General features: G+C 40.0%; 2 protein-coding genes across 2 annotated transcripts; one reads left to right on the forward strand and one right to left on the reverse strand.

Annotated features, from left to right (window-relative positions):
* Nucleotides 1-215: 215 nt before the first annotated feature.
* On the reverse strand, nucleotides 216-2,517 carry LOC120103901 (cytochrome P450 71A1-like). Its single transcript, XM_039133432.1, has 2 exons — nucleotides 1,572-2,517; nucleotides 216-969 (listed from the first exon to the last, which is right to left on the reverse strand). The coding sequence occupies exons 1-2, from the start codon at nucleotides 2,469-2,471 to the stop codon at nucleotides 346-348; spliced, it is 1,524 nt and encodes a 507-aa protein (XP_038989360.1). The 5' UTR covers nucleotides 2,472-2,517; the 3' UTR covers nucleotides 216-345.
* Nucleotides 2,518-16,760: 14,243 nt separating this feature from the next.
* LOC120113019 (exonuclease 1-like) lies at nucleotides 16,761-18,185 on the forward strand. The gene is made up of 4 exons (XM_039133438.1): nucleotides 16,761-16,861; nucleotides 17,009-17,045; nucleotides 17,135-17,309; nucleotides 17,989-18,185. The coding sequence occupies exons 1-4, from the start codon at nucleotides 16,784-16,786 to the stop codon at nucleotides 17,990-17,992; spliced, it is 294 nt and encodes a 97-aa protein (XP_038989366.1). The 5' UTR covers nucleotides 16,761-16,783; the 3' UTR covers nucleotides 17,993-18,185.
* Nucleotides 18,186-21,149: the final 2,964 nt, after the last annotated feature.

Raw genomic sequence — 21,149 nt, forward strand, 5'->3', positions numbered from 1 at the left:
TTAATTGGGATCTAATTAAATTGTTAATTGAACTAAGTCCTCATTTGGGCTTGTAAGCTGCTCGGGCTCGGATTTAAACGGGCCTCATTTTGGACTCGAGCTCGGACTCATTTGACTAATGAGCCAAACTCGAGCCGGGCTTTTACCGAGCCGGGCCCGAGCTGAGCCTAAGCAGCTCGGCCCGTTAACAGCCCTACGTAAAACAAGGGTGGCAATTGTTCCAAACATGCTGCTACCATACCAAACCCACGTTATTACATTAGAAGATATGCAGACAGAGTCCCCAATCATTTCAAAGAAATGATGTGAAATATTAGGATTTGGACATGGAAGAACTAATATCGATCAAGAATCCTGATGGAAACAAGCAGGTGTAGCAACAAGACGCAGCCTTTGTTTCTTTCTAATTGTTATTCCCGGAGCCTCTTCCATATCCAGTTCCTCTCTTGCCGCACCATGAGGTAGCTCCCAATCGAACTGATGCACAAGGTTTGCCAATGCAAGCTCCACGGTAGAAGTCGCAAAGTGCATTCCGGGACAAATTCTTCGACCTGCTCCGAATGGAATAAATTGGAAATCGTTCCCTTTGAAGTCTACTGGACTGCCCAAAAACCTCTCAGGATGGAATTCCTCTGGGGCTTCCCAAGATTTCGGATCCCTACTAATTGCCCAACAGTTGATGATGACTCTTGTTCTCTTGGCAATATCATAGCCTTGGATTTGGCAATCCTCCATTGCTTCTCGTGGTAGCAACAATGGAGCCGCAGGATGCAACCGCAGGACTTCCTTCAGGACGGCTTTTAAGTAGACCATCTTGTTCAATTCCTTCTCTCTCACCATGCCTCTTCCACTGGCTATCCCTCTTACCTCATCTTGTAGTTTCTTCATGACTTCTGAGTTTCGAACAAGCTCTGCCATGGCCCATTCTAGGGTTAGATAGGATGTATCGGTACCTGCAGCGAACATATCCTGGACAAAGCATTCAAGGAAAGTGAGCATGGACTAAAGCTAATAAGAATCAACAACAACAATGTCCTGCTAATGTTGGCAGCACCTACAATTCAAGAAACTTTTCGCAAGATTTTGGTAACATAACCATTAGTGGCAGCACATGTAATAATCTCTCCTTTTTTGGATCATAATCATTAGTATACTTGATAAGGTCCACCAATTCGTACATGCATGCATGGTGCAAATGCCCTATGTTTTCTCATTTTTCACTGCTCGTCAAGTCTGGGCACTTGCCTGGTTCATCAAGTGCTTACTTGCATCACAGCATGATATGATTAAACACGTATTAAACTAATTAATCATGCTTAGCTTTTCTTAACAAGCCAAAAGTAAGTCATTAAGCTAATGGGTGGCCACTTGCCTAGGTGGCCTTCACTACGAGACACAATCTTTGATAGAGATTTCTTTAGTTGGGTGCCATCATTGCAGTGCCCGTAAGTTTTAGCATCCTAGTTTCATTTTTTTTTCCAAAGGGAGAATTTTAAATGTCCCAAAGTACTCTAGAATGTCTTGAGAAACAAAATGAGAAAATAGAAGAAAATTTGGACCCGGCAGCTTACCAGCAAGAGTGCTTTTATGTGCTCTTCTCTAATGGCGAACTCCAAGTTGGGATCCTTCTGAAGAGAGAGCAGTACGTCTACGAAGTCATTCTCGTGCCCTTCTTCCTTCAACCGATCGCCATGGTCCCTGACTACCTCGTCGAGGAGACCATCCCATCTTGTAAAGTTCCTGCGGGCTTTCGTGCTCAACCCGAATAACGCATCCAGCCATGCAAGGAATGGAAAGTAGTCCTCCACATGGAATCTCCCAAGTAGAGAGGAATTGGCCTCGATTAGCTCCCGGAACAATTCATTGCGTCCTTCTCCTCTGAAGAACTTCCCTGAAACAACTCTACAGAGTATATCATTTGCGAAGAAATTTAACACCTCGCTCATGTCCACCATGCCTGTTGATGTAACAGCTCTGGAAATCTTCAGTAGCATAAAGGCAACTTCCTCCTCTCTCACGAGCTCAAAAGAGCGCACCCTTTTGGCACTCAGGAGGTGGACGGTGCAGAGCTTCCTCAGGTGCCTCCAGTACTCACCGTATGGTGCAAAAGCCAGGTCCATGGATTCATAAAGCAAGACCCTGGCGACCTTCAGAGAAGGCCTAGTGGAAAAGATATGATCATGAGTTCTCATGATCTCTCGGGCCATCTCTGCGGATGAAACCACGAGGGTCGGTGCCTGACCCAGATGGAGAAGCATGAGCGGTCCATGCTTCTTGGAGAGATCCCCAAGAGAGCGATGAGGGAGAGAGCCCAGCTGGTGCAGGTTCCCAATGAATGGAAGCCTGAGTGGTGAAGGTGGGAGCCGAGTCCTTTTTGACAGGGCTCGTTTAATGAGCAGAAGGAAGGGGAAGAACAGGAGGAAAGCGATAAGAGAATATGGCTCGACCAGGTGCTGAACTAGCGAGAACATTGTGTGATAAGCTTCTTTTGCTCTCTACTCCTCTTTTTTTATTTTCTTTTGCCCCGTACTCTCTTTATAGCTGCGGAGGGCGAGTTGCCGGTCCTTACACGGCATGAGGACCGAGCCCTTCGTTCATTCGCATGGTCAAGCTGAAATGATTCTTATGTTGAATTATAGTTTAATGGAAACTTGAATTTCTAAAAGAAAATCGAGGACTAGCATTAAATTCTTCTATAGTTTCCTCCACCAATTTCGTTTCTTGCTAAAACGGATCTTGATGGAACAGAATGGAAACTTGAATTTCTAAAAGAAAATCGAGGACTAGCATTAAATTCTTCTATAGTTTTCTCCACCAATTTCGTTTCTTGCTAAAACGGATCTTGATGGAGCAGAATACTTAAGAGGCTCAAAATGAAGAGAAATGAAAAGATTCGAAAAGAAAAGAAGAAAATAGGGAGAGAAAAATAAGCACAGCATGTACAAATATGGTTCGGCATAAGTTTTACTATAATAAAAAAAAATAGAGTACAAAAAGTAGAATGAACTCCACCTAGTCGATATTGGGCCCAAACTTCCGCTACCGCCACAAAACTTACAAAAAAAATCTCAGATCATCTTTTTTTTCCCCTTCAAATTTGTCAAACCATGATGTAACACCAATCAAAAAATATCGGGCACACTTAACATTTATATATTCCTGAATGAGGGAGGTATTGTTGCCGCTGCAAAATGTAAAACTTTTTGTGTGATTAGCTTTCAAAGAAAAGTTCTGTTGGGAGGCAAAATGGATCGTCCTACTCTAGCGTGGAGCCATCCAATTTCGGCCGAGTAGGTCAGACCTCAGTCCCGCTAAAAGCCAGACCTGATTTCGGACTCTGCCGAAGGCTGAGCCGACCTCGGACCCTGCCAAAGGCCGAGCCAATCTCGGCCCAAGGCGGGGCCAAGCATCAACCCTGATCCCGTCAAAGATCCCACGAATCCTCAGAACAAAATGAATGGTTCCTCCCCAAGGCCTTATATAGCCTACCTCAACGGCTCTGATTGGCCTACCCAGACGGCCAAGCGGCTAGATCAGGCAACGTGCCAAACCCAGAAGCTTCCTTAGCAGATCTTCCTGTATCGCAGTGTTAAAGGCCGATCATCCGGGCATTGATGATTGGCCCCTCGCGTACCATCAAATAACGTCTTTAGAGAAAGTGTGCACATAACGCATTGAAGAGCTTCCTCAACTACTTTCACTTGGGATGACGTGACAGATTCTCAGAACAAATTTGGAAAGGTATCTCCTGCATTCTTCGCCTGCGGCATTGATCTTTTTTGCTACCATTCAAATAATGTTTTTGCAAAGATAAATATGAACCAAATTGGATAATTCCAAGTTTACGTCTTTCAAGCACGAAATCTTAACTGGCCGTAGGTCGCACCACGTGATTGCCGTAACTATCATTAAGTCTCCGATTCACCTCACCGTATTAGAACAATTAAAAAAAACAAAGATTCTCTGACGATGGGAACGAGACAGGAGTAGAGTCGATGCACGACAAGTGCTTTCTGTCTCTTTCCTCGACACCAGCATAACCATCGCTTGGACCAAAGCAAAGAAAAAGATTTATGAGGTTGGGCCGGATATGAAACTTTAGGTCGGAGAACTTGCTATTGATTGGATATTCTTGAAGGATTAGTTTGAACATCTTATAGAAATTGGATCTGATCCATCCAGCATATATTTTCGAAACTATATACATAAATTACATCTAATATTATAAAATATGAGGTCTGGACGGAAACAAAGACTTGATAATTTTTTTTCTATAAAATTTGAGCCGGTGCACTCTGAATTTTTTTTTTCAATATGTAAATAGGAGCCAGATCCCGCTATGTTCTTGGGAATTCGATTGGACGGCATCTAAGAGTGCTTGATGCTATCCATTGTGAGGGGGCGGCGCCCCATGGAGGGATTCGGGAGAATACATCCAAAAAGTCACTGACATCCTGTTTATGATAACCATGGTCCTTGATTATCTCATCCAAAAAATTGATACATTATATCCCCTGACGTCCCTTTTGGCCCTAGTGCTTGACTTGAAGAACCCTTCCAGCCATGGAAAGAAATCTTCCACATCAAAACCCCACAAGCACGGAAATATTTTTCTATAGGGGCTCGTTTGGTTCGCAGAAAAAGAATGAGAGAAAGTGTGGTCAACGAAAAAATAATGAAATGCCTCTTGTTTGGTTGGAGTTTTCAAAGGAGAGAGATGAAAAAGTTGTATTTCCATGGAAATATGATTCCCATATTTCATGAGAAAGTCTTTCCTATGAGAAATATGGGAAAGTTACTTTCCCATGAAGCAGAAATCACTCCATTTTTATTTTTTCTCAAAAAGGTCCTTCAGCATTAAAGAAATATTAAAGAGGCATTAAAGGCCTAATTTTTATTAAGGGCGTAATAGGAATTATACATAACTTTCCCAGGAAAGTAAATAGCCAACCAAACATAAGCACTTTGGAAATTTGTCACTTTTCCATGGTCAACCAAACATGCCAAAAGTACTTTCCTAAGCATCCTCTTTCTAGAAATTTGTTTTCCAGGAATCATATTCCTAGGAGAGAAAATGCTTCCCGCGAACCAAACGAGCCCTAGTAGTTTGCGAAACCAACTGCATCTTCCATTTTCTCTAAAGAATTTCACCAAAATCACTCTATATGGCTATGTCATCTACGAAGGAATATAAAATCTCATGCATTTTATAACAGCCAAAGATCTCATCTAAAAAAAACTACGCAAAACATACTAATCAAGTTCTTTTAGCCCTGCATATGCATTCAATATCTATCCAGCATATTGTAATAACCCAGAGCCTCATCCAAAAAGACTAGCTGAAATGTATTATTTGGATTTCTTGATCCTGTACAAATACCCAAGATCTACCCAGCGAATAACCGATGTGGGACTAAATACACACCCGCATGCATCCTTACTAAGGGTGGCAAAATATGACCCGACCCGCCAACCCGACCCGTGTTCGACCCGCCATAAACAGGTTTGGGTTTGTCCTAAACAGGTTCGGGTCATAAACAGGTTGACATGTTTAACCTGTTTATTAATTGGGTCGGATACAGGTTTAAGATATATGACCCGTTTAACCTGTATAACACGTTTAATAACCTGTTTAATATATGGGTCGGATTGGATAAGGCCCTTATCCACAGTCCACAGCCCACAGCGCACAAGGACCCGTTAATCTCCCCATGGGTCATTAGGGTACCGGTGCCCTTTTTTTTGTTTTTTTGGTTCGACGCTTCAACCTCTCCGACTCTCCCTCTAGTCCACCTCCTCCCCCACCATCGAGCCCGCCGCCTCCGACCCCTCCAACGGCGCCGACGACCCCTCCTGCCTCCCCGACCGCCTCTTCCGCCCTCGCAAGCCGGCCCCCTCCCTCCCCTCCCACCGATTCGTCGCCGAGCCGGTCGCTGTCGGCCGTTCCCACAGTCCCATGGCAGCGCCGCGTCCTCCTCTACGAGCTTCTCTACGGCCGGATCCGAAGATTGAGAGGTATGAAACCCTAACTCTAGATCTCCTCCAAGGATCCGGAGCTCCGTAGCAGAGTGCGGAAGGGGCGAGCGCAGGCAAACCCGATAGTCCGAGCCGAGAGGCCAACCGCCGCTAGGAGGAGGAGGGCTCAGCAGTGGCGGCTCGGTGCGGCGCTGCAACGGCGGCACAGCAGCGGTCGCGGCAGATCTTGAGGCGGTGGTTCGACCGGTGAAGCTCCGGCGGCGACGCGGCAAGGAGGAGGCCACGAACGGTGCGGGGTGGCGGCTCGGGCGCAGCCGTGGCGAGAGAGGCCGATCGGGGAAGAAGATGAGCAGGAAATTTTTTTTCTCCTTTGCAGCTTTACCCTCCCGCTTCTCTCTCTCTCTCTCTCTCTCTCGTCTTTTCCCCTCCCATCCCCCTAGCCGGCTAGCCCCCACCCTTTCCTTTCCTTAAACAGGTCGGGTCAGGTGACTTGTTTATTAAACAGGTTGGGTTCAGGTTTATAATTTTCTAATCCGACTTGTATCTGACCCGACCTGTTTATGCTTGACCCGACCCGATTGCCACCCCTAATCCTTACATACTCCTCCCATTCAAGCCCTGACGTCCTCGTTAGGCTAAAGGTTCAAATCCATTCAAATCTAATCACAAACACCATGATCGGCCCATGGTTAATTTCAATGGATCCGTATTGCAGTGTCCCCTAATTCACATAGGTTATGGGTTAGGTCCGCTTTGATACCATTTATAGCAACCCAGTACCTCGCCCAAAAAGGCTAGCCAAAAGGTATTATTTAAATTTCTTGATGCTATATAAATACCCAAAATCTACCCAGCAAAGAGCTTATGGGACTAAACACACGTCCGCATTGATTCTCCCACATATATTATATATGAGATTAAACATATGACCATTAGCTCATGGCAATCCTCCTACTTCCATAAACTTGCATTATGAGAAACACTGTAGTGATCATCATTTATTGGTACAAGAACTAGCACTAATTCTTAGTGGGACCGGCCTATCATTCACAGGTCCTCGTAGCGGCCGCATGGTTTTGCAATCAGCTGAGGCCTTTGTTTTCTTGGGGTTGTGAGTCCAGGAGCTTCGGTCATCTCGAGGTCCTCCCTCGTCATGCTGTGAGGCAGCTACCAGTCAAAACGGCGTGTCAGATTTGCGAGAGCAAGCTCCACAGTAAAGACCGCAAAATACATGCCAGGGCAATTCCTCCGACCAGATCCGAATGGAATGAATTGGAAGCCATTTTCCTTGAAATCAACTTGATGACCTATGAATCTCTCGGGTCGGAACTCCTCCGGCTCCTCCCAAAATTTTGGATTCCTACAAATGGCCCAACCATTCACAATTACTCTTGTTCACCCAGGAATTTCATATCCCTCTATGGGACAATCATCCATGGATTCTCTTGGAAGCAACAATGGAGCTGGAGGGTGCAACTGCAGAACTTCTTTTATCACAGCTTTTAAGTAGCTCGGCTCGCTCAAATCCTCCTCTCTGACCCCTTTTCATGCGGCTATTCCTCGAACCTCATCTTGCAGCTTCTCCATTGCTTGCGAGTTTCGAGCAAGCTTTGCCGTGGCCCATTCTAGTTCATAACTATGTAAGATGCATCGGTTCCCGCACCAAACATATCCTGTTAAGCAAGAGATTAAGCCCATCTTTGGGGAGCTTTTGGAGGGCCAAAAAGCACTTTCTGGCCCTCCAAAAGTAGTTTTAGATAAAAAATAGTGTTTGGTAAAATTTCCGAAAAGCTGTTTCAGCTTTTGCGGAAAGCTGAAAACAGCTTTTCGGGGGAAGCTCCATTTTGGAGCTTTCCGAAAATATTATTTTGAGCATTGTCGAGAAGCTCTATTTTTGACCAAAATACCCCTATTTAAAAAAAAATTTCCTCCCCCAAAACCTCGTCTCACCGCCTATTCCTCTCACAACCCACCCGCCCCCCCGGCCCGTCGCTGCAGTGCCTCCCTCTCCCGCGCCGCTGCAGTGCCGCACGCCCTCCCTCTCCCCCGCCGCTGCAGTGCCGCACCCCCTCCCTCTCCCCCGCCGCCGCAGTTCCTCCCTCTCCTCCACCGCTGCAGTGTCACACGCCCTCCCTCTCCCCCGCCGCCGCACACCCTCCCTCTCCCCCGCCACTGTAGTGCCGCACCCCCTCCCTCCCCCCGCCGCCGTAGTGCCACACCCCCTCCGGCGCCGTCAGCCACGCTGGAGGAGAACCCTTCCCAGGGGGCCAGCTGCGGCCGCCGAGACTGCCGCCGGCTACGGCCCGACCCCCTCCCGCGACCGCTGCGGCCTGGCCCCCTTCCGGCGCTGCCGGCCGCGCGGGAGGAGAAGAACGGAGAAGGGGGCAGAGGAAGGAAGGAGAAGAAGAGAAAAAAAGAAGAAAAGGAAATAAAAGAAAAGAAAAGAATAAATAAAATAAATAAATATTTATATAAATGAATGAATGAATAAATAAATAAATAAATAAGATAATAAATAAATACATTTCAATGAATAAAATAATAAATAAATAAATGCATAAATAAATATATATACGAATGAACGTATAAATAAATAAATAAAAAGAAAAATAATGAGTGAGTGGCAAATAATCTGATCCTTATGATATTGATAGGTATAGTGAATTTGTCGCCATTGCAAATAGTTAAGTAAAGAGATAATCTATTAAACAAATAAATGGTCATTTATTATTGTATTATACTATAAATATATTATTATATTACATTATATCATAATACATTAATATGTAATGTTAAATAATGTATATTATGTTATATTATGAGAAATTAATTTATACTAATAATATATTATTTTATACATTTATTATTGTATTATACTATACATATTATATTATATTACCTTATATCATAATACATTAATATGTTATTTTAAATAATTTAATATTATGTTATATTATGAGAAATTAATTAATACTAATAATTATAATATTTTATATCTTTATTATTGTATAATACTATAAATATAATATATATTACATAATATCATAATACATTAATATTTTATGTTAAATAATTTAATATTATGTTATATTATAGAAAATTAATTTACTCTAATAATTATATTACCATTATGCTATGCTATGCAATGTCATATTACTATATTATAATAATAATATTTTATATTACAGTAATATTATACTATATCATATATTATGTATTAATATATGTTATATTTTTATTATGCTTATTGTATAATACTATGCAATGTCCTTTATGGTAATTTTGTCATATAAAAGTACTTTCTTAACTTGTTTACCAAACATATGTTAAAGTGCCATAGCACTTTAAAAATATAATTACCAAACAACAAACAGCTTTTTATAATAGCTCTACTTCAGACAGCTCTACTTCCAACAGCTCTACTGCCAACAGCTCTCCCAAACAGGGCCTAAAGCGTATGGTTTAAAGCTTATACAAATCATCGATGGTCGCCTAGAAAAAGGATTTATAGAAATAACAATCGCTCGGTATGATAAATAACATGCGTTGTCTAGTAAATTTTGGTTATGATGGTGATTTGCATATTCGTTTTTTCAGATAAATAGTTGGTTGAATATTAATAGCCTGATGTAATCCTTGTACATAGGCTTCATCAAATAATAAAATCTGGGTGGCACCTTGCCTCCCTTACCATCAAAAAAAAAAAAAAAAAAAAACCTTGTCGTAAGAGGACATCGTACCAACTATGGAATTTTATTCATTACATATTCGCTGTCCATGCCATCAAGTTCAAAACCTTGTCGTGGCTCTACGTGTTCAAAGTCAAGCCCGTGCATTGCAAACCTTAAGGGATAGGTATCACTTTATTCTTGGGTTAGAAGAAAACCTTAAAGTATCTTTAGGTTTCATTAATTTAAGAGGATACTGATTTAACCCATGGAGAAACGTTTCTAACACTTCAGTAATCCCATTTAGAGTTCAAGAGACCCATGATTGAGTTGTGGGAATCTCATAAACAAAAACTTTTGAACGGTTTATCTTGTTTGTTCATGATTTTTTGTGAGATTAGCTCATCGCTATACCATTGCTCGGAGGTACGTAGGACCTCCAGCCAGAGCTACCTTTGTTCAGAAGCGTCCCCACTCGGTTCATTCGCATGGTCAAGCTGAAATGGTTCTTATGTTGGGAGTATAGTTTAATGGAACTTGAATTTCTAAAAGAAAATCGAGGACTAGCATTAAATTCTTATATAGTTTTCTCTGCCAATTTCGTTTCTTGCTAAAATAGATCTTGATGGAACGGAATACTTAGGCCCCGTTTGGGAGAGCTTTTGGAGGGCTAAAAAGCACTTCTGGCCCTTCAAAAGTACTTTTGGATGAAAAAGGGTCACTACAGGAATAATAACTTTTGCCAGCGTTTTTCTTGACCTTTCCCGACGCTTATTAGCGTCGGCTAAAACCCAGCCGACGCAACAGCAAGCGTCGCAGATGCGTCGCCCATACTAGAGTGGAAAAGGTTTTGGCCGACGCAAGAGGAAAGCGTCGGCAAAGCCAACGATTTACCGATGCCTAAAAAAGCGTCGGTGTATGTTGTTTTTCCCGACGCAATAAAGCGTCGGCATAGACTATCGTGGTTTTTTCCGACGCTTAAAAGCGTCGGCTTAAGTCTGTTTTTAACGATGTTTTAAAGCGTCGGACATACACTATTCCTTGGTCCTGCGGGTGGTGTTGTCGTGGTTTTTTCCGACGCTTAAAAGCGTCGGCTTAAGTTTTTTTTTTAACGACGCTTTAAAGCGTCGGGCATACACTGGTTTTTAACGACGCTTTAAAGTGTCAGGCGTGGATTTTTTTTAAAAAAAATATTAGAAAAACACATGCTCGTCATAAATCAACATTTACATCAATATGAACCTGCATTACATTTACATCAACACAAATATTCAGATCATTCAAAACATTCATATTGTCATATATGATTAATAAATTTAGAATTACAATGTACTTTGAAAAATATAAGAAAGATACATAGAAAACTCCTTAAATAACAGTCTAAAAAGTATCACAGACCAGATTTAGTGCCATCATTATCTCTACGAGCTGTTGAAGTATCAGGAATCTACAAAAAAAAAGACTTTAGAAGTTAGGAATATGAAAATCATTAACTCATGCAAAATAAATGATAATTATGTAAAGTCATCAAATACATATAGTTATTTACCTGAGGAGGGAGAAATCGCTGTAACATAGATGAAATATGCTCAAGCTGAGACTGCAAAGTTTGTTGGTTCTGTTTCAACTCCGCCAACTCTGCCTGATGGCGATCCTTCATATCTTCGATTGTTGCCCGAAGTCTACTAACTTCTGCATTGCTACTGCCTTCTCCAGCATTTCTTGTATACATGCCCACTGCAGACAACTGAGTGGGGGTAACTCCAACGCCATAACCCCTCACTCTACCATAACGCTCTGGGCCCAATAATTCAGCGAGCACCTGAGCTTCGACATGACTGGTCGCGTTGGATGATGATGACTCCCCAATGCGCTCTGAAATAAGAGTTGTTGCCCTGTCCTATATCTCTCAAAAGAAAAGATCATATTAATGTATGCCAATAATAGAACTAATAAAAATGTCGTTGAAAGATTCAAAGATTAATACATACAACTATATCTCTTGACTCCTCTCGAACAAAACTGCCATCTCGGTGGGTGTGAGTCATCTTATAAAACTCCACCTTACCAGGCTCCCTCCCATTATCATCCATCTACAACAAAAGATATATTGACAAGCTAGTTATCATGATACATGCTATATGATAGAACAGTTTAAAATAGTTTCAAAAAGTTTCAGAAAAACTTACGAATTCAGCTCTACATCGAGCATAACTCATCGAGCCTGAAGTATGAGGAACAGTCTGAGAGGCTCGTGCAGCTCTACCAATGTTGGAATATGTCTTCCCAAAAAAGAATAAACAATATAAATTTGTAATCTAAATTATTAGTAAATACAATATAAGGTATTGAAAAAAATATACACAACCTGAGCTTTCTCGGAAAACCAATAGTGGACAAGCTCCCTCCACTGATGAGGGATTACATCAGGAGGACAAACACGGGCAACCTCCTCTTCTGTCATACCATCATGCTTCCAGTCCGCCTTTAACTTGGCCCTATATTCTTTCCACTTGCGGTTGACGGACTTCAGCACCCAATCATGACTCTCTTTAGGGAGCAAAAACTTTTTCTACATCAAAATAATTAAAGAATGTTATAACAATGTTAAATCAAAAAATAAAATTGTGATAGTAAGCAAATTCAATTATTTACCTCAACAACTTTAAGAAGCTCAACCTTATACGAAGGAAGAATTTCATTTCATTTCGTATAGTTGAGCGGACACAACTGACCCTTCCGCGCAACCGATCCTAGAAAAGTCGATAAAATGCTTGCAGCCCTCTTGATGGGTTGCCCCAGTTCATTGCAATGTACCACGATCTTCTCATCCTCGCGTAGGCTCCACACGTCCTGTGCTCGAGTGGGTCCTCGTGTCCTCCTCACTCTCTCCAGTCCATCTATAAAAATAAAATAAAATATCTATTAATTAAAACATTAAAGGCAAATGAATTAATATAATTAGATTGTAATTATATTAATTAATATTTAAAATTAAATCAAATTACCCTGGATGTGCACGTCATCTATGTCTGGACAATCAGCAGGTGACACGTGCTCAGACTGAGACTCGTGCTGAGTATGAGACTCATGCTGAGCATGGGACTCGTGATGCTGGGGCTCGTCGGGCTGCTGGGACCGCAGGAACTGATCGGAAGAAAATCCCACGGATGTGTGCTGAAACTCAACATCTCTGAATCGTTTTTCTCGCGGCATGTTGTTACTTAGTACGCACAAAAAAAAGCAATATTAGTTAAATAATAAATAAAATCTAAATAAATTCCTCTACTGGTTAGTCAATCACCAACAAAGATTGATCCAAGTTCCTTCTAAAATGCCGTTGAACCCAAATCTAGCTCAGTGGAGCTAGCCCATGATCAAGCTGAAACAATTTAAGCTTCAGCTTCTAGGAATCCAAGTAAGTAGTTCTCGAATAGGATCCTTCCATCCCATCGTGAAGACAAGCCAAGATTGAAGTTGCTCTACTGAATATTGAGCCAAGCTCAAGCTGGCCCTCAGTTAAGCTCAGCTTAATTGAGCTTCTCAGAAATAAAAGCTCAGCTCAAACAAGCTCGACTGAATATCAAGCTTAGCTCAAGCTGGCCCTGTCTCCTTCATACTGCAACCATGCAAGGAACACTGCAATATCTGAATCGATTTTACTGTACATGTTGCAACCAAGCACAAAGAAAGTTAAATTCTCAGACCTTACCAGAGGTTTCTTGATCAGGCCACTCTTGGGCAATTCTCAAACCTTAGCACAAACCTTGCAAACAACCAGAAGGGACAGAATTTGATGGAAGGTTTGTGGATTTCAATGACTATTTTTTGATGCTTCACTTCCATTTGTCATGCAGCATTCCTTCAATTATCTAACCATTAGCAGCTTCATCTTTCTGCCTTTCATCCAGAGAATTCACCTCCTACCCAGACCTTGAGGAATTGGTTTGGGCCATCGTTTCCTCTGATCGGCCGAAAGCCAGGTCCTGACAGTAGCAGTTTGCCACAAAGATTCTCCTCGAAATATAGCAGCCCAGCGCTTACTGAAAGATGAAATCTGACCCCATTCACAGATCGGTAACCGAACAAAAATTTCTATAAGGAGATGATCGCAAAGCTTTCAAGTATGATCATTGTCCTCCCGGGTCATAGGGCTTGCAAAAAACAGATTAACAGGTCGCTGTAAATCTCTGATGACTTAGTTCAGCAAATACCATAAGATAAAATCATTATACATACATATATGGTCATGGAAATCCTTCAAATATAGTACTTTGGCTAAGGAGAAACTGAGTGAACATATTATCAGCTATACTTCAAACAACAGTAATACAGTAATCGAACATGAATATAGAAATGCATGTCCGTGTCTATTACTGTTTTTTGGCATAGCAAAAGAGAATAAGAAAGAAGTTCTACATCAAGAACTTCCTTCATAAGTATTTTCAAATTTGAAAAAAAATATCAAAATAGTTATATATTAAAATGATGAGACCTATGCCTTGCAACTATTACCTGACCTTTTCATTTTAAAAGTAGATTTCATGATCTTCTTTTCCTTCTGAATTTTCCACCTGAAAACTCAACTTCCAACAGTATGTGGGAATGCTGTTTTGAATTTTGATCTCCTATATCATCCTAACTCCTAGTGCCACTTTTTTGCTTTTGAGCTAAAGTTTCATTCACAACAAAATAATCCCGATTCCTCACTGTGAGAATTATAACACAAACACTAAGCACCCTGCATATCAGCAAAAGAAAAAAAAAGGGAACTTTCTACCGCAACAAGAACAGCAGAAAGCAAGCGATCTAGGGAATGGATAGACAAGGAACAGTTGAAACAGTGCCATGCTCCAAGTTACAGTCGAAGACAGCATAGTAAAAGCAACAGAGCACTAGATCAGGAAATGGCAAGCATGCCTCCATGCATAAAACTGCAGGACCAAGTAGCAACCAACATTTCAAGAATGATGCATAGTAAAAAATGTCCATAAAAAAATATGTATAGGGTCATACCAAGAATGATGCATGAAAACTACCATTATAGAGATGGATGTTCTTACCAAGAACACAGAGAAAAGTATGCATCTAACCTTGCTTTGTTTCTAATCTCAACCTTTTGTGAGATTTGATTGTCTTTGCTAGCATACTTCCATTAGCATTACTCAAATTCAAGAAATGCAGTAATACTCGGTAGAAACAAACAGAAACTATCGCCAAAACCCTTAATTTCATAAGCACACTACAAATTCCTTCTAAAATAAGCATTCAGCATACGAATCATTAAGATGTAAGGCTTCATTTTTGTAACCTATCTTTGCCTCTAAAAATTTTTTGAATTACCTCTGTCTCAGGCGGAGGGAGATGGGGTCGGCTGGTCGGCGCCGCAGAGGAGAGAGGAGGAGAGGAGGATGCGGACGGTCGCTCGGCGCCGGAGAGGAGAAAGAAGGAGAGCAGCTTGCCGTCGGAACGTCGCTCGGCGCCGGAGAGGACAAGGGCCGGCCGCTCGTCGTCGGAGAGAATGGAGGAGGAGAGGACCTAGGGCTCGATCGATCGGGATGCCAAATGAGGAGGAGGGGGCCAGCCGCTTGATTTTGTTATTAATTTGACTTTTGACGACGCGTATACGCGTCGTATTAGGTTGCAACTACAACGACGCTAATAAGCGTCGTTTTATTTTCCAAAAGCGTCGGCTTTTTTTCAATATTCACTACCAGAAAACAAGCGTATAGTGACGAAAAACTAGTGACGGCTCGTTATCAGTCACTATTTGTGACGGATTAGTGACAAACAGAAATTTAGTCACCGTGGTGTGAACTTAGTAACAGATTAGTGACAGACCGGTCACAGAATATGCAAGTAGGGTGGGCACTAAAACTTAGTGACCACCGTAGTGACGGAATATCTGTCACGAAACTGGTAACCGAAATTGTAACCAGACAGTGACAAATTCAGCCGTCACAAAACCGTAACCCAAGTGTTATAATTTTTTAAAAGATTATTTTTGGCAGTGATGGGTTATTGACAGAAATTTCCATCACCAAATTTAATTTTTAATTCCAAAAATATTATTTTTGAGTAATTATAAATTAAAAAAAAGGTAAAAAAAGGGAAATCCAAAATGAAACTAAGTGTGCCCGCCGTTCCGCCCAAATCCCTTTGATAACCCAAATCCCAATCGCTCTCCAGAAAACCCAAATCCCTTCTTCTTATTCTCAAATCCCATGGCGCCGGCCACAAACGATGACCCATTTGCTCCCCTAGTGATTAATGGCAGTAAATTGTTTGGAATGCTCCGCCTAAGACTGAAAACGGGTCGGATTTTATCCGACCGTATCCGTTTCCATATTTGATTTAGATTGGATTCAGATACTGTTTTCTTCATCCAATCGGATCCGGATATGGATCCGATAGTTAGTTCAAAAATATTCCGAATATGGATACGGATACGAATAGACCTATTTTTTCGGATTCAAATTTGGATATCTAATTAAATAATTGATCAAATCGGGTCCTCTAGGATTTAGAACCCAGATAATGGATTAATCATTAATTCTATCTATGAGTCCATGACCCATCGCAGCATCGCCTCAGACCCAATAGCCAAAACAAATCTCGCGCCTACAATTCGTTTCATCTTCAGCCGTAAGGCAAAAGTCCTTCGACAAAGGTCTAATGGAAAATGTTTTAGGGTGCCCCATCATTGCGCAACAACGAAGTTCAATCTCTGTTTTTGAGACAAGCTTAGTCGTGTATGTTGCATAAATCATTCGAGTTATATCGATCTTCCACGCCACGTTGCAGGAGGAACTTCTTATTTGCATGAAATGGATACCCTGTAGTTCTACTATTTCTACAATTAAATTGAACGCCCCCAGAATATTTGGCTTCAGTTCTCTTGGCCCTAATTAGACCCACTTAGAACCGGGGTACTAGTTTCCGAAAAAAAAAAATGCGGGATGGGCTTGCATCGTCCAAAATTTCAAAAAGATCGAGCGGGGGACACCTTGAGTCCCGTTTTTTCTTGTATTCCATTTCTGACCTCCCTTCTCCTCCTCTTGACCTCTTTCGCCGTCGCCGCTGGCCTTCCCTCATCCCCCACCCAAAAACAAAAAAAAAAAAAATAAACGATCCGAGATATGAGCATCCAAAATCTCCTCAGATTCTTGAAGCCCTTCATCGAGCCCGTCCACATTAAAAAATATTCCGGCAAACGTGTAGATTTCTTCTTCTTCTTCTTCTTTTTCATAAACACCCCATTTTCCATTCATTCTCCCTTCACATATTGTTTGTTTCGCCTCAGATTTTTTGTAGTTTCCTTCCTTGTATCGTATTGTATGATTTTATTTTATTTTTATTGGTAGGTCGGGATAGATGCTTGTTCATGGCTTCACAAAGGAGGTGAGCTTTTTTTATTATTTTTTTTATTTTTAGAAAAGGAATTTAGATAAAAGTCAGAATTTTGATCAATTAGCATATGTTTTGGGTAGCTTATTCATGCAGCATGGAGCTCTGCCTCAACTCACGGACCGTTGCTGCAAAGCGCCATTTAAAGTATTTTATGCACCACATCAATCTGCTTCGGCATTATAGTGTCATACCGGTAGTTGTATTTGATGGCTGCAGCATCCCCTGCAAGTCTGCGACGGAGCATGAGCGCCACAGGTAAGTCGCACCGTTTCTAATTTCCTTTCCGTAATCCCACTTTGTTTGTTTCTTGACTAGCAATATGATTCTTTTTCTGCAAAGAATGTTGCTCGAAAATGGGGCTGTTGATTATTCTTAATTTAGGGTTCGTTGCTTAGTAGACTTATTACTCATTGCCTTTCCTGGTTTCAGGTTAAAATTCCACACTTGTTGAATGATTTGTTTTTTTTTCAAAGCTAATATTTTAAATTGCTTGTATGTTGATGATGGCGTTTCGTCATGTTTAAACAACTGGGAGATGTTCTATGAGGAGAACAGGAAGGGAAAATATCAGAGAAAAATTTACAAAAGTGAAGGATTAGGAGAACATGTTAGAAATTCATGATTGTGTACATCAATTTTCAATTTTTCATGAATGGAAATGCATAGCGAATTGGTTTGGTTTGTAACAACTGGATTCTTTTAATTTAGCTCTGATTTGAACGGTTTATCCAAGTAAAGGATATACGGTGATCAAGGCCAAAATTTTGGCAGTTTTATTATTATATCTACTGATTCTTTGTAATTTGTCAGCTGCTCTTCTTTTCCTTATGGTTTTCTTAAAGTAAAAAAATCCTCTTTTCTCGGTGTGTTTGCCAGTTAAACTCTATCAGGATGCACTGGAATAATTCTTTATTTGGGTTTTTAACTAATTCAGGTGAAGGGAAAGCAACCTTATGCTGGCAAAGGAGAAGCTCAAGGAAGGGAATGTCAGTGCTGCCGTCGAATTCTTCCAAGTAACGTAATCCTCCCTCGCCAAATGCGGGAAAAAGCCCTATTCCCATTCAATTTTGAAATTCAAATTTAAGCTGAAAGCAGGAAAAAAGGTTTCCTTTTCTTGATCAAAGCAGAAAACATGGAACACCTATATTCCTGAAAAAAGCAGTGCATGAATTCTGAACTGCAGGTTAAGGATCAAGCATTGTAATATCCATTGCATTTTGAAAGGAAATCCATTCTCATCAATAGTTGAATCTTTTAATCGGATGCATAAAACAAAGCAAGGCATGGGAGGATATATGGATAAGAGAAATGAAGCTGTCATGGTAAGTATAATTTTTTTATGATTCACAAATATTATTGAGCTTGATCATATTTATCTCTTGTCTAATCCACCATAATGTTTTTCTTTTTTTTCAAATCAACTGGCAGACAAAGTCTTCAGCTGAATACTCCAAAAAATATGGTGATACCTCCATCTCAGATGCTCCACCACGTGATTATGACTTGTGGTTTGAGGCAACTGGTGTCCCAACTCATGGTCATGTCTATTGCTTTAGTCCTATGGAGGATCTCACTGAAATTATTGGGCAATCATCATCCTCTTCCATCTCTACAAGTCAAGCTCGAGAGCTGTACACGCGTGAAGACCTTTTAGGTATTCTTGAGCACGAAAAGAAAAAAATAGCAAAAGGAGGTTCTTCAAAAGATGAGAGAAGAGATTGACTTTGGACAAAGGCATGCAGATCAGAGGAGTAATGGTGATTCTGGTTCTGCTGATCATACTTCATCATGATTGCTTTTGCCTTAGATGATATGTCTTTGCATTCCTAGGAGGAATGAAATCTCTGTTGATCTCTATGACATACTTTTGGACTTTGATTTTGATGGATTTAGGACATGTTGATGCCTATTTTGAATGACATGTTAAATGACTTTTGCGTAATGTTGAATGCCTTTGCTATTAATGATATTATTATAATGAACCAATCAATGTACCAAATGTACCAGGTTATTGGAATGTGATCAGTAACCAAATTTGGTTACTGAATTGTTTATCAAGTATTGTGACGAGCAGTCATAAACTTAGTGATAGGATTTTGGTTACTAAAAATTGATTTTACTCAGTGAGTTGTGACAAATTAGTGACGGTAACCTTATCACTAGGTCAGTGACGGAATTAATGACAATTTAGTGACAAAATTTGTGACCATGTCTGTGATGACTAAATCTGTCACTGAAGGTTGTGACAGATCAGTGACCGAATTCTGTGACAAAATCAGTAACCAAGGCACTTTCGTTACTAACTCAGTGACTGGTTAGTGACGAAAAATATGTAATTTCTTAAATATTTAATTTTTTGATTTGTAACAGCTTAGTGACAGCGGTTCTGTCACAAAGTTTGGTGACGGAAATCGCCGCCGTCACTGAGAATTTAGTGACGCATGTTTTTGTAACTAATTCAGTGATGGGAGCTCCGGTCACAAATTCCGTATTAGTAACCGGAAACACGGTATAGTGACGAAAATTTCCGTCACTATACGCGTGTTTTCTGGTAGTGATTACGACGACGCTCAAGAGCGTCGTATATTCTGGAGAATTACCGACGCTTACCTAAAGCGTCGGCAAATCTTGGCCATATTGGATTTTCTCTCGACGCTTCTCCCTAGCGTTAGGAAAAAAGCGTCGGGAAAGGCCCATTTTCCTGCAGCGGGTATTTGGTAAAAATTTTTAAAAGCTGTTTTAGTTTTTCTAGAAAGCTAAAAATAACTTTTTGGAAGAAACTTCATTTTGGAGCTTTCTGAAAAAGCTGTTTTGAACTTTATCGGAAAGTTATTTTTTCGACCAAAATACCAATAATAAAATAAAACAATTACATATATACTTTGTCCCTTTATAAATTTAAAAATATGCTAGAGCCCTAACAAAGAATCCTAGAAGTGGATCAGACTCCCTTCTGTGCAAAAAAAGATATTCTTATTCCCTATTATTATTTTATACCTTTATTATTGTATTATACTATAAATATAATATTATATTATATTATATCATAATACATTAATATGTTATGTTAAATAATTTGATATTATGTTATATTATGAAAAATTAATTTACACTAATAATTATAATATTTTATACCTTTATTATTGTATTATACTATAAAGAAGATCCGGGAGTCTAGGCAATCGGTAGTTCGTTAGGGAGCTCGTTAGGAATAATATTATTGTATTATAATATTTTAATCCATAATCCGCTTTCCCCAGTGGAGTCGCCAAGCTGTAAAAGCATAGCGAGCTCGTTAGGGATATAATATTATATTACATTATATCATAATACATTAATATGTTATGTTAAATAATTTGATATTATGTTATATTATGAAAAATTAATGTACGCTAATAATTATAATATTTCGTACATTTATTATTATATTATACTGTAAATATAATATTATATCACATTATATCATAATACATTGATATGTTATGTTAAATAATTTAATATTATATTAAATTATTATTCTATAGTATACAATGTTATTACTATATTATAATAATTTTATATTATATTACAATAATAATATACTATATCATATATTTATATATTAATATATGTTATATTTTATTATTCTCTGTTGTATAATACTATGTAATGTTCTTTATAGTAATTTTGTCATACAAAAGTACTTTCTCAATTTGTTTATCAAACACATATTAAAGTGTCACGGTACTTTAGAAATATAGTTACCAAACAACAAATATTTTTTTATAAAAGCTCTACTTCCAAAAGCTTTACTATCAACAGCTTATGGATTAATTGAACCGAGGATAAGGAATAGGAAGGTCGAACTTGGAATTAGGTAGGATCAAATTGCATAGGCTCCTTGTTGGCGTCTTTGTTTTTTTTTTTAATATATAGCAAAACTGAAGAAAAGGACCCCAAACAAATATTTCATTAGAAATAAAATGAGTACGAAAGTAAGGGAGAAGAAAACCCTCAAGAAAGGAGAGAGAGAGAGAGAGAGAGAGAGAGAGAGAGAGAGAGAGAGAGAGAGAGAGAGAGAGAGAGAGAGGAGGAAAAAATAACAAAAAAAAAGAA

This window comes from Phoenix dactylifera, chromosome 1 (assembly GCF_009389715.1).
Source record: "Phoenix dactylifera cultivar Barhee BC4 chromosome 1, palm_55x_up_171113_PBpolish2nd_filt_p, whole genome shotgun sequence".
Taxonomy (NCBI): Eukaryota; Viridiplantae; Streptophyta; class Magnoliopsida; order Arecales; family Arecaceae; genus Phoenix; species Phoenix dactylifera.

Coding starts and splice junctions, on each gene's coding strand:
- LOC120113019 (XM_039133438.1), top strand. CDS start 16,784: ATGAGCATCCAAAATCTCCTCAGATTCTTGAAGCCCTTCATCGAGCCC. Junction 16,862..17,008: donor AAAAATATTCCGGCAAACGT/GTAGATTTCTTC, acceptor TTTTATTGGTAG/GTCGGGATAGATGCTTGTTC. Junction 17,046..17,134: donor TTCATGGCTTCACAAAGGAG/GTGAGCTTTTTT, acceptor TGTTTTGGGTAG/CTTATTCATGCAGCATGGAG.
- LOC120103901 (XM_039133432.1), bottom strand. CDS start 2,471: ATGTTCTCGCTAGTTCAGCACCTGGTCGAGCCATATTCTCTTATCGCT. Junction 970..1,571: donor ACATAAAAGCACTCTTGCTG/GTAAGCTGCCGG, acceptor TGCTTTGTCCAG/GATATGTTCGCTGCAGGTAC.